General features: G+C 40.1%; 1 protein-coding gene across 13 annotated transcripts in view; it reads left to right on the top strand.

The window, feature by feature from the left end:
• Positions 1-14,140, top strand: part of ctnnd2b (catenin (cadherin-associated protein), delta 2b) — a 207,011-nt gene that overhangs the window by 133,280 nt on the left and 59,591 nt on the right. For 7 of the 13 annotated variants that reach the window (XM_088346488.1, XM_088346339.1, XM_088346181.1 and 4 more), the window contains 4 exons: positions 661-806; positions 1,560-1,810; positions 7,463-7,594; positions 10,843-11,140. In XM_088346488.1, the coding sequence (XP_088202614.1) occupies positions 661-806; positions 1,560-1,810; positions 7,463-7,594; positions 10,843-11,140 (827 nt within the window). The remainder of the gene's footprint in view (positions 1-660; positions 807-1,559; positions 1,811-7,462; positions 7,595-10,842; positions 11,141-14,140) is intronic. The other 6 variants (XM_088346558.1, XM_088346109.1, XM_088345809.1 and 3 more) reach the window with 4 other exon arrangements.

Raw genomic sequence — 14,140 nt, 5'->3', positions numbered from 1 at the left:
ACACTGTCTATAAGAATTAGAACAGAAACTTGAATGGTATCTTGAAAAAACTGACATTTTATATTTGAGTAAAATCCCCAACGTTGTAATCCACTTGTCAAGAACTCTCTCTGGATTTATTAGGGCACATGGAAATTCAGACAGCAAGGCAAAAGTGTCCTGAGCATCAGAGGTAAACAAACTTTACCAAATGGACAGGGGATACGTTTAGATATCCATTGGGTCTAAGCAGCGAAGTCGACAGTCCAAAAGTTCATCAGTCGGTATTCGTAGTTCTGAAGGTCAGACAGGGAGTCAGTGCACTGGGTAGACAAAGAACTTGGAATGAGAATGGCAATGAACTAGCACAGAACCAAGGGGATGGAGTACAAGTAGAAGAAAGTGGGCAAGTCCTGAAAGGAGAAACAAAAGTGTGGATATCAAGACAAGTGACGACGGCTGTGAGGAGGGAAATTAGAACCCGGAAGTGAATGACCATGATCGTGAGACAATTGTTAATTTGATTTTTCTAGTAGCATTTCATCAAGCAGTACATCAGAGACCACACGAGTCAGTCCCCAGCACGCTTTATCTCCCCGAAAATAATGACTACACGGAGTAGATTTATGTTTTAACTGAGGGGAAATTCTCTTTGAATGAGGTACAACTTCTTTATTTCAGCGTGTGAGCTCCCCCCTGCAGGTTGTGGGATCACCTACCAAGCTGCAGCGCCTGGGTTCCACGTCCTCCGACATGCCCAGCTACGCCACTCTACAGCGGGTGTCGTCGCCCAAACAGTCCCCGAGTCGTCTTGCCAAGTCCTACAGGTGCACATTCATTCTCCTGAGTTCATTTAAACCAAATTCTTGATTTGTGGGCATGTGAAAGCTAAAATATTTCACTTGCTACACTGCACTGAAAGAACATTAAACAAGACTGAATTAGTATAGTATCTATTATGAAACAGCAGTAGCAATTACAGTGGTACCTCTTCATATGAGCCTAATTCATTCCAGGTTCGTGCTCGTAGTTCAAACTGCTTGTGTAATTAGCGAATGTTACCATATGATATCAAATAATTGCAAACCAATTGGTCCATTCCTATCTCCCATAGCATCCAGGATAACCCTAAAAAAATCTTCCTGATCACTAAAAACATATCAAGAAACATACAAATATACAGTTAAACGATAAATAATATAAGACAAAATGTGAGTTTATTATGAGCACTTAAAATACAGGCAGTAACTAACAGAGGTGCCTGTGTGATGCGGAGGAGTGGGGGTTTCGGGGGAGGCGTGACAGGTAAGAGCTTACTTTACACCTAAAATAAAGTTACTGTAACTTTCAGGTGCCTGATGGTTGGTAGCGCATACCAAACTGGGACGAGCGGTGAGCGGTCACTTGTGGTAGCCTCTGGAATTACTCATGACTTTGTTATGTGGAGCAATAATTTTGTTCCAAATAAAACTCAAATGTCAAAATTCTTGCGTTTGGAGGTTCTACTATAAAGATGTACCACTGTACTAGAAAATAGATACCATTACCGGCTTGGAACCTCAATTATGCTTCCCTCGCAGCACCTCATCACCCATCAACATGGTGCCACCAGGCGTGGGGGGCCCTTCCTCCCCACTATCTATGGCGACCCCTTCAGGTGTAAACCACACGTCATCACCCATCCACCAGCTGAGCTCCGTGGTGGGAAGCTACGCCACCTTGTCGCCCACCAAGCGCATGCTGCATCACATCGGGGGCGAAACCTACAAGATATCCCACGAGCTGTACGCCAACGCAACCCTGAAAAGGCCTGGGAGCCTGGCAGGTAAAGGTCAATATGATTTTTTTTCTTCACGTGTAACTTGACATTGCATGTGTATTTGTGAACAGTGTTTGGTGTGTTACTAAAAAAAGTAATTAGTTGTGGTTACCAGTCACCTCTTTTAAAAAGTAATTGTGTTACCACCCAGATTTCTAACACTCTGAAAATAGCTATGTAGTTTCTAATTACAGTCAGGGTTGGGTAGGGTTACTTTAACTTGATTACTTTCAATTACTTTTGGATTACTCCAATACCAAATATGCTAATAAAAGACAAAAGAAACTAAATATGAATAAAATCATGACTCACAACACGTGGTAAGGTTTCTCTCCTGGCTTTGATCTCTTTGATCTCCGGCAAAACTAACATAAAATGCGACAGAAACAAAATGAAAATAAATCCAAACAGCTTGCCAACATCATTTTTGCCGTTCCATGTGTTCCATTATTCCCCAAGCCTGCACAAAATTTAGTAATTTTATTGATATTTAGTTTCTTTTGTCTTTTATTAGCATATTTGGTATTGGAGTAATCCAAAAGTAATTGAAAGTAATCAAGTTAAAGTAACTCTACCCAACCCTGATTACAGTATATGCTCTCATTGAAGCCAACGCCCTAAAACTGCTGTAAGATAGCCACATGATAAAAGAAATAGAGGAAAACGTCTTCACCAAACTGTGGAAGCAGTGAAGCCCTCATTTTGGTTTGTCTTTTGTCTTCCAACCAATCGAAGATTTCCTCCATCTATGGTTAATGTTGAAGACAATTTCTTTTTTTTTCTCAAGTCATGGTTTATTGCAAAAATAATTTCACAAATAAATACCAAAGGTTGGCAGTCTTTTACCTCAAATTACATGCTCACATTTGCCCCCTTGATTTTGTTGTTTCATACCCCTCCTACGTGCTGCCTACCAATCGCTACTGGTGACAAACAACCAAATATGTACACAGACACTGACTTCTGATTTTAGTATTTTATTTTATGGTTGTAAATACAGCTTAGATAGGAGTATAATAGGTAGGGAGAATATCAGAATAGTGATCCCAAGGGCCGAGAAGAGAACCGCAGGTTAGAGAGAGTTCTCAATACGGGCCCCGGTGTCGTAGAATGCTCTGCCCCCTGAGATTCGAGCTGCAACCTCAGTGGAACTGCTTAAATCTCGTCTTAAAACACACTTCTATTCTCTAGCTTATGAATGACCCATATTTCATGTTGACGATATCTGTACAGTATTTGTAATTGCAACATCCATTGCAGCCTGGTCATCCTGAAGGGGGATTACCTCATGTGTGGGGTCCTTCTCAAGGTTTCTTCATTTTCCTCATGTTGATTTTTTTGAGTTTTTCCTTGCCCCATGCAGGTTTTAGATCAAGGGATGGTGTCATAATAGTCTGTGGTTTGCAATAATCTGTGGTCTGTGTAACCCGTTAAGACTCCTTGTGATTAAGGGCTACACAACTAAACATGACTTGGCTAGTAGGAAGAAATTACATCCTTCGTACTTCAGGTGGCACCACTACCTGTATTCAGTTGTGTTTTGTAGGTAGATATAAATGTGCTTTTGTTGGCTGTTGCGTCCAGTGTCGCGTTATTGGTGAAATGAGGGTTTTACGTCACTTCTTACGCATCGGCCCGGTATTGCAGTACCTCCGGGAACGGTGCATTCGCAATGATCGCAGCAAGGCTTTAGGGCTAGGACCTTAGCTTGGCCTTTTGGCTGAGAGTAAGTGTCCCGGCTCCTAGGCTTTGTAGCGTATTATGAACTGACCGATAACGGATAATGGATAATGAATAACGAAGATAGAACAATAACCCTTAAAAACCCCAAACCCCCAAAGGAGGAACCGTTGAAAAACAGACAACAATGTAAATCATAATCTGCTTTTAAAATTGACTGTAGTAACGCACCATGTTGTAACGACGGTTGCCTTACAACATTTTCTTAATAACCATACAGAAAAAAGTAATTGTGTTCTAGGAATCCATTCGTTGAAACGTGTTACTCCTAACATTGTTTATAAATTGGGAATATTGATGCTGCAACTATGCTAAACGTTATGTTTTTTATGTTTACAGAATATTGAAAAAGAATATGTTTTAATATTTGTAATTAAAACATTGCTGGAATATTTGGCATCATAACACTGCAGTAGCCAGCACATTCCTACTCAATAGAAATACTGTAAAAGAACCAACCACCACAGAGTGCTAGAATTGTAAATATTGAATTAAAAATCCTCTCAACAAATATGGGATGGTAGCCCCTAGTTGTCTTCGAATTTCCTGAATTATTTAGGACCCATTTTTTTAAAGGATTCGCTCAAGTTCTTAAAAAAATAAAATAAATAAACGATGAAAGACTGTCGTCCTTGAAGACTTTTGAATAGTGGAAACAGGCAAGAGTATTTGCTTTTTTTAAGTCAAGAATTATTTTTAAGAGAACAAAGACGTCAAAGATTAAACAACTTGGAGGATGAAAAATCACCAATCATCTCCCAGGGTTAAAACAGCATAAAGAAGTGTGTCCTAAACCAAACGCTAATACAGTCTATGTGTATCCTCCTAGGTGGCAGTTTTTAGTCCCATTTTTACATGTTAAATTTGGCTTTGTATGTGTCAATGCATTATATAATTGTACATGTTCCATCTTGTCCCCAAACCAGATGTTCTTATGAAAAGAGCCATTTCTGGCTTGCGGCCCATAGATTTTCTACCCCTATTGTATTGGATTTCCTTGTATGTAATTTGTTGATGATGGGCTTATAATAATTACCTCAGATTTGTGTGAAAGCCAAAGGTTTAGGCTTTTGTTTCTATGCACTTTAGTGGTTAAGACTACAATGATTGTTATAGGATTGACAATATTGCTTGGATTTAAGGATAAGCACACATTTTTGTTGGTATAAGGCAGGGGTGGCTAACCCGGTCCTGGGGAGCCGCATGTCCTGCATGTTTTGGAGATTTCTCTGCTCCAATACAGGTGGTTCCAATTACCTGGATCGAAATCAAGCTCTCACAAAGCCTGCTAACAAACTGAAAATTGGCGTCACCTGTGTTGGAGCTGAGAAACCTCCAAAACATGCAGGACGTGCGGCTCTCCAGGACCGGGTTAGCCACCCCTGGTATAAGGGTTTTGAGCCCATTTTACCTGTTCTGTAGGATGTTGCCCTACTTAAATTTTGGTATATAAAGGAAAATTCTGCATTTCAGTATATCAGTATATCAACACTGAGTCCCTCTCCCAGATGAGCTTCTCACCTTATCTCTAAAGGAGAGCCCAGCCACCCTGCAGAGGAAACTCATTCCAGCCGCTTGTACCTGGGATTTTTTATTTCGATCAAGACTCAGTGTTCATGACCATAGGTGGGGGTAAAAACGTAGATCAACCGGTAAATCGAGAGTTTTGCCTTTCGGGTCAGATCTTTCTTCACACGTAAGACCTGTATAGGGTCCGCACGACAGCAGATGATGCACCAATCTGTCTATCGATCTCTCGTTCCATCCTATCCTCACTCGTGAACAAGACCCAGAGAAACTTGAACTTCTCAACTTGGGGCAGGATCCCATTCCCAACCCGGAATGAGCATGCCACCTTTTCCCGACTGCGAACTATGGTCTCAGACTTAGACGTGCTTAACTTTATCGCGGCCTCCCGGCCACTCCATTGCGGACTGCTCCAGTGAGAGCTTGAGGAATCCAATAACACCACGTCGTCTGCAAAAAGCAGAGATGCAATGCTCAGACTCCCAAACCTGATCCCTCTACCGCCAAGGCTGTGCCTGGAAATTCTGTACAGAAAAGTTATGGACATAGTTGGTGACAGCTCCCACTGGCAATTGATTTGACTTACTGCCAGCAATGCAGCCCAAACTCTGGCACTGGGCATACAGGGACCGCACAGCCCCATCTCCCGCAAAGCCCCATCTCCACTATACACAGTGTTGATGGCACACCGCTTCCCTCCCTAAGACGTTTGGAAGTAGCCTTCCATGGCCTCGCCAAACTCCACCCATGCCCAGTTTTTGTCTCTGCAATTGCCGAGGCCACATTCCTCTTGGCCAGCCGATACCTGCGAGCTGCTTCCAGACTCGGTGACCACCAACAGGTCTGAGTGTTACCACCTCAGCAGGCATTGACTATCTGGGTGCCACAGCTCTGATCCACCGCTTTGATGATGGAGGCACGGAACATTGTGCACTCGGACTCAAGAGGTGTCAGTTGAAACCTTTTCTGACATGAGATGGTGTTAGATGTTCCCAACAGACCCACGCTTGGGTCTACCGGGTCGGTCTGGCATCTTCCCCCACTATCTGCGCCAATTCACCACCAGGTGGTGATCAGTTGACAGCTCCGCCTTTTTCTTCGACCAAGTGTCCAAAGCTTTCTGCCGTAGGTCCCAGTTGCACTTAGGGGCACCCTTATGTTTAAACATCATGTTAGTTATGGACATGCTGTGACAGGCTCAGAAGTCCAAGAACAAAACACTAGTTGTGTTTAGATTTGGGGGGGCGGTGGTCCTCCCAATCATGCTTCTGCAGGTCTCACTGTCATTGCGCACTTGAACGTTGAATCCCCCAGCAGTACGAGGGAGTCTCCAGGGGGCGCGCTCTAAAGCACACCCTCCAAGGACTTCAAGAAGGGTGGGTACTCTAAACTGCTGTTTGGTGCATGGGCAAAAACAACAATCAGGCCCCACCTGAAATTGGAAATAGGGTACCTTTTTGTTTTTGTTTTGCAGACAAGTTAGCAAATGTATATTGTGGTATTTTTGTTAGAAACATTTTAAGTTGAAAAAGTCAAAACTAATATTGAGAATTAGCAAAAGTTTCTGTTTTTCAAAGTGTAAAAGAAAGGCTATATTAGATATTGTAGTTAAGAAAAAAAGTTGTGTATATACGTTAAAATGAGCAATCCTACTTGAAATAATCACAATTATTTTATCAAAGTTGGCAGATATTCTTAAACTGGGAAAAATATTCAGAATAAACAGCTTGATGATAAAACAATTACCGTTTCTAGTTTTGCCCATCTTATGTATTCAATTTGTAACTTAAAAAGAGCAAAGCCAAATGCTGTAAAATAATACCTAAGAAATGTCAGACAGGACGAAAGGAAGACTGAGATCACTTGCGCTCGTTTCTTGGTTTTATTGAAAGGAAGGAAATGACAAGGTGGGATTCTTCGATCCATTAGTTGGCAGATTGACGGAACTTGACAGGCGGGTGAAGGCTTGGCGGGAATGGTCGCGGACAGGCGTAATCGTAGTTTTATTGGCCGGGGCTGGAGAAGAAGGGCGTCGTAGTATTCGGAAAAGAGTTCGGAGTCAGACGGGCAGGGCAGGTCGTAGGCAAATTCGGAAACTGGTCGGCAACAGAGATCAAGCAGAAAAACAGGAGGCAGGCAGAGTCGGAGGTACGGGCTTTCTGAGCAGGATAAAAACATGAGCACTTTTGAGAGGTCCAAAGAAAACAACATTGGTAGGAATATGTATTTGATATTAACAATATTTCAAAATAAATTTGAATTTCAGCGATAAACAAGGAAACCCAAAAGGATACTGTTAAACAGTTTTCACTTTTGCAGTTGTTTTCATGAATGCCCCTAGCTGACATGTATCTTTCTGACTTAATGGTAACCTTGATAATTTACTGCGTTCGACAGGCTCCAGAGGTTCTTATAGCAGCCAACACAGTCATTTGGGCTCTGAGTTGCGACCGCTACAGTCTCCTGAACATCACATCGATCCCATCTACGAAGACAGAGTCTACACCAAACCCAATCTGAGAGGACAAGGTGAGCACTAAAATTCAAGATTAGTCGATGAAACGATGCAGTAGGGTGGTCTTTTCATATAGGGAGGATTTCAAAAATTATTTTTTCGACCAGCGAACGCCTGAATACTGTGTGAAATCATGAGAAAACACATTTTGTGAAGTTTCGGATGCATTAGACATATCAAAGAGGTTCCCCAAGTCCAAGTGTGCATAGTAATATGAGCAATTTTGGTATGATTTCGGATGGACTTAATTGCAGGTAAGCATGATCAGATGGTGGGGTGCTTAAATAACAAAATATAGGCATGAAGTAGCAAACAAGCAAATGTTAAAAAGACAACAAATCTGTCTGACCTAGAAACAAACAACAAACCTTATCAACTAGGATGAAAAACAGTATAATGGTCACAATGACCCGACCCAGAATTCTGTCCAACAAGTCTGTATAAAGGTTTGTGGTAATCAGGTGTAGAGAGATTAGGCATAGGTATGTCTTGCTCCACACCCATATGGGGGCCTCTAAAAGAAGGTGGCATGACAGATCCTGACACAAGCTGGGCTGTGCTTTTAAAAGGATTGATTTTATAAAGTGCATTTGAAAAAAAAGTACTTTTATGTAAAAAAAATGTGTGTAAAAAAAAAAAAGATTCAGCAGCTTTCGCATCATCGGCTTGGGGTTTGGCTAGCTAAAATTGAGATCTTAAATCTAGTTTTCAAAAACAATGTGTTTCCTCATGTTTTCACACCATATTCATGCCTTCGCCCATTGAAATCCGCATTTTGGAACTTCTCACTATATATAAGGACCACTGTATTGGACTACTGTAAGAAAATGACTATGGGGCACCTTTTGAATATGTCGGATTGATGTGAAGCTTCATAGGAATTGTTTTCTCATCGTTTGACACCTTATTCAGGCCTTTGCTTAAGAAAACTCTGAAGTTTGAAAATAAGGACCACCCGACTGGTCAGTTCAAATTTGCTGAACTTATTGCATCCAACACATCTACGAGAATAAATATATCCACCTCAAAAAAACAATAAACCGCAGGGAGAGACATCTAGATAAAACGGTGTGTTGTTACTTTAAAAGACTCCATAGCGCTGAGTGATATGACAGTGGACACGAACTGAAACACCAAAGAAAGTGGCAGCACCAATGTCTCTTACATCACACAACGATTTAAATAACCCAAAACTATATTTAACAATGTCACACTGTCTTAATCTAAATTTGGTAACTATACTACTTAAGACATCACACAAGACTGCCAACAAAGTGGAAAGTACAACAGAGAGTGATGAGGCCTGCGTTTGCCGACTCATGAAGCTTTCAGAGGTGCAGGCTGACTTTCCTTTAGCAATAGTCACCTTCCATCTGTTTGTGCCCTACTATTTACCAGATACGGTGGGCACATTTAATTGGGGTCTCGTTGGCAGAACGTTCCCTCAGTCACAGTCTGATGGGTAATGAGTTTTAAGGGTAACCATTAATCAGAATGAATCTAATAGGAATTGCCGTGGTTGTAATAAAAGCAAATCAACCGTGTCCTGAAATGTGTGCAAGCAAGTGTTGACTCGCTCCTCAAACACGATTAAAAAAAGTATTTTACTTCTCTGTCTACAAAAGGTTCAATTATACGGACATTCTCACTCACAGACAAACAAACACAGGCCTTTAAAGCTTTGAATTTTCACGAGAAAGGCTTATCTTAGTGGATTTTATAGTTTATAAAAAAATAGCTAACACATTCTGGAGTTGTCCTGAAAGTCTTCAAGTAAAGAATGTTTTTTGTTCCGTTTTTATCACACTGTTCTAAGATATTGCAAGAATTTGATTTTAAGAAGGTGTTTCCAATAACTTGAATTTGGGATTTGAAACCTGAAGAAAGCCAAATAAGTTTTCTCCGTCTCCTTTTTTAGAATTCTGTAAGTTACATTTGTGTTTTATTATTAACAGCTTGTCTATAATAGACATTGTATTTTATACTGCAAATATTATATTACCATATTTGTGAAACAACAGTAATAATAATGTTAATATTAACATGAACTGTAATAGTAATAATAAGAATCAGATTTTTTATTCTCTTTGTGGTAGCATACATTTTATATATTATCTCATCACATTCAAACATATTCACTTAATTTAAATAGATAACGTAAAATTCATAAGGCACACCTGATTACAAGCCTCACCCAGTACATCTCTAAAGGAAAAAAACATTTTGTATATGCATAAGCCGCACCTGACTATAGGCCGCTTGTGTCCACATTAAACCTTAAGATATTTTCAAAGATACTGCTCGGGCGCCCCTGGCGGCCGAAAGAAAAAAATGCATAAATCAGCCACATCATTGCATAAGCCGCATAGGTAAAAGCTTTGGAAAAAAGTTGCAGCTTATAGTCCAAATTTTTGGTAAAGAGATAACTTCCTAAAATGCTTTTTTGTGATTTGGGGGTTTCTGTTATGTCTAATGAGCAAATATGTACCTTTGCTTTACTAGTGCATCATCTTTGTGTTCTTATTGGTTAACTGTCATGTAGAAGCATTAAAGATTTACATCTTGAGTTTAATTTGTTTTTATTGTCAATATGTGTAGCCTGTGCATGCATCATCATACATGCATCATGCATCAAGCTGGACTACCTTTTTTCTTAAAAACGCCCACGATATCTCCCCAAATTTTTTTAACCGCTATTTCAAATGTAAACAACCTCAAAAAGAGATCTTGACCATGGACTAGTACGTCTTTGTGCGTACATAAATGGCTCCAATGATCGCATTCGATTTCTGTTTGAGTAAAAGTTTGTCACTTATGGTTTTAAATAAGCACTTGTTGCCGTTTTGTTGTAATATTCTGGAGACCGATTGTGTTTGGCGCGTAACAAAAAGAGTGCACGATTAAATCTACCGCTTTTTATTGTAGTTGGTATGTATGCACACATGTGTGTGTGCAGTTTTGCTTCTTACTGTGCACTTCTGTCCGTTTTGTTTTCTGACGTTGTTCTGTGATTTTAATTTTTGTTCGAATGAAAACTAAGTCCTTTGGTGAGTTAGCCTTTAATTGAAAGTTGGCCCATCTGTTCAGAATCTTCCATTGTTATATTTATGCATGCTTTGTTTGCAAACTGTTATTTTAGATTGGTTTGAATGTCATTGTTGCTTTGTTCCCTTTCCACATTTTTCTTCTCTGCTGCTCCCACATTTCGTGCTCGTGATGTTGCATGTGTGTAAAACCTGTCCTCTTCCTCCACTGTTATAAGTGGTGAACCAAATATACCAAGAGGTCCTCAACTATCTGCTCTGTCCCTACACTTTAGCCCCACCTTCCCCCGGTGTCGACCCAATCCCCTTGCAGCGAACAGGAAGCCAGAGCACCACCGGTACCTTCCAAAGAGGCAGCTTCGCTACAGGGGGTGCAGCCGACTACGGCAACCCTTACCGCACGCTGCAGTTTTGCCCCTCCACCGAGTCACCTTACAGCAAGTCGGGCCCGGCTTTGCCTCCTGAAGCGGCCCTGGGCAGGTCTCCGTCAGTGGACAGCATCCAGAAGGACCCAAGGTGATGGCTTTTAATCCAGCCTATGCTCAAGCACTTTGTTCTATTTCTTTCACCACTCACACTCACTTAAAATCATTCACTGCAAGCACACCTCATTTTGATCCTTGACGACTGAATTGGAACAAGTCACTGAGGTCCATGTACATAAAATCTAACCTAGAAAATGAGCTCCATTTTATCCTTTTCAAACTAATCATGGTTATTTGTATAGGGTTTAATGTTGGAACTTGGGTGGACTGTAAATTGATATTGATATTCAATTACCGTATTTTCCATACTGTAAGGCGCACAAAAAAATGTAAATTGGCCAGGAATTTGCGCCTTTTTCTCCAGTATGCCTAATAAACAGATACAATCGCAAATGCATACCTGTAAAAGAACTTCACTGATTATGATTGCATAACAATGGTGTGAACAGGGATTGAACCCAAACAGCAATGGTGAAAACACAAAATCCTTACCATCAGGCCACTAGAGCTATAGATGGCATAGGGACAGACACATTAGCTCTTATCTCATGCTCACACTGTTTTTGTCGCAGTACCACATAGGAATGTCAGAGGAATGAGAAAAATAAGTGATTAAAAATCAGAATTAAATTTTGTTCGTCTTTCTCTCAACTCAAACTAAGCATTGTGACGAACGTTAAATGCATTCAGTTATATTTTTCCAGATCGACTGAATTACTTCCCACAATACCTCATTCCCCTCAGGAAAAATGCTTTTGATGTGAGGCCAGGGGTGCTCTTCCTCCTCTGCGTTTTCATAGTCGGTATTGCTAAGCGACGTTTCATCTGTAAACAAAATTTCCCCCGCTGAAGTTGAATATGGTCACGCGACAAGGCTGCTACATTTGATTGGTTTCACATGGTAAAGCCCGGCTGAGTTCTGCGTCGAAAGAGATGCGCCTTAGCGGAGGCAGACAGATGCGTACTTACGTGGAGGGGATTTAGTAAGTAATGAAGTCATGACTTCAATGTTGCTTAACCTAGCGGAGTAAAAGTACCGTTTTCACTTAACAAATTTACTCAAGTAAAAGTATAGTGATTCAAAATTACTAGAAGTACAAAAATTCCTAAAACTTACTCAAGTAAAAAAAAAACGAGTAAATGTACTCCTTTACTACTCACCTCTAGTCTCACGTTGTGTATAAGAGGTCGGCAGTCAATGAGGAAAGCATATCAGATCACGTCAGCCTTTAGACACTGACAGGGTGAAAACAAGCCGTGTCTTTCAGAAACAAGCCTTGGACTTTATAAAACAAGCTGTCGATTGGCAGCACAAGCCAATTCGAGTTGTCTCAGCTTGTGAAATGTCAGCTTAGGCCCCACACTTTTTTTACTTTTTTTCTTACTGGGCTCTTCTGCACATTGCACCACATCAACAAGCACCACAATATTGGTTGGTTCAACATCCTTGATGTGCTTTTATGCGCCATAATAACTGTGGCGCATGATTTGTTTTCAAAAACACAGTCTTTTTCAGATTTATGTTTTAAATAGATATTCAGAGCTGACTCAATACACCATCGTCTTCACAATTTAAGAGAACTCAATTGACAGGAAAAGTAGTATTGTAGTGGTTCTCAGCTTGTCTGACTTCTGGACCCACCATCCCACCCTAATCCCTTATCACGAAAATCTTCCCTTCTCAATTTAATTGAATGAAAATGATTGTGCAATTTGGAACCAGAGGCAGTAGAATATGTTTGTATTTAAAAAACAAAACAAATGAAAATGACCAGCAAAATCAAAACGACTTCAAGGAATAATGTTCCCTCAATTTTTTCAAATTCCGCTCAATTAGTTAAAGTGTATAATTTAACCACTAGATGTTGCTATATTGTGTCGTGCAACTGAAAATAAGTGCTAAAAAGTGCAAACTATGGAGACTTAAAGTGACCCAAAATATAATTTTTCTACTGAATTATTTGCCCAATTTTTCGTGAGCTTTTTGATTTCCCGCAGAACCAAGATGTCAGACAATCATGTCAGCTTACTCCAGTAAGCCTCATGTTATGGTGAATAAATAATATGTTTCTAAAATAGAAGTACGTTTATATGATAGTTTGTATTATTTGTTTAATATTTAAATCAGCATTGTTTTGTTTATATACCACCAGGAGGTTCTAAATAATAAACAATGCCACTTTACATGTGGGCTGCGTCTTTTCAGGTATCTTTAAAAGTTATAAGTAGATTATTTTCTCTATAAAGTATTTCCAATGTCCAACTGAGTTCAAAGAGTCTTTTAAAAAAAATTCACTAGGGGTGGCTGGTAGGAGAGTGAAGTTGTGCTTGTCATTGCAGTTTTTTGTTAATGTGGAATATAAATCGTTAGCGTAAGAAAAGGCCTGTTTCAAATACAGTCCAAACGCCACCCCAAGATGACAAAAAAAAAAGGAGTTTATTTGAGTGTGTCTAAGAAATGCACGTACTTGCATGCACAACATAAGGAGCTTGACAGAGACTTCAATGATGACTTAAGCAAGTAAAAAGTTCCAAATTCCGTAGAACAACGAAATCCAAAATATTTCACTTCAGCAGTTTTGACTTCAAGATAATCCATATCACATATACTATTTACTGCATCTGCATTTGAATGTGCTCAACAAGCGTAAACAAACTTTATCTGTCTTTTTTCTGTGGTATGAATTGGTGTTGTTTAATTATCGCCATCTACTGTTAAATAGTTTAAATGACCCGTAGGGTTTTTTCTTTTCCAAGCAATATTTTTGCCAAGGCAAAGGCCCTCAACTCACCAAAAATGGGTCCGCGACTCACATTGGGGTTCTGTCCTACCAGTTGAGAAACAATGTTATAATGCGTCAGTTGCCTGCCTACTTAAACAGAAATTAGATGCTTGCCTGAATATAGTATCCAAAAATCCAGCTTCCATGTGTCAAACGCATAGCCCATCTTTTTATGTGACCCATGAGACAATGCTGAGAAAAGCGGAAAACAAAAAAATTAGCTGCATCACATCAAAAAAATGACTTGC

Source organism: Urocampus carinirostris, chromosome 1 (genome assembly GCF_059441175.1).
Source record: "Urocampus carinirostris isolate Australia breed hairy pipefish chromosome 1, RoL_Ucar_1.0, whole genome shotgun sequence".
Classification (NCBI taxonomy): Eukaryota; Metazoa; Chordata; class Actinopteri; order Syngnathiformes; family Syngnathidae; genus Urocampus; species Urocampus carinirostris.
Note: the sequence above shows the minus strand (reverse complement) of the source record. Positions and strands in the feature narration are given on the sequence as shown.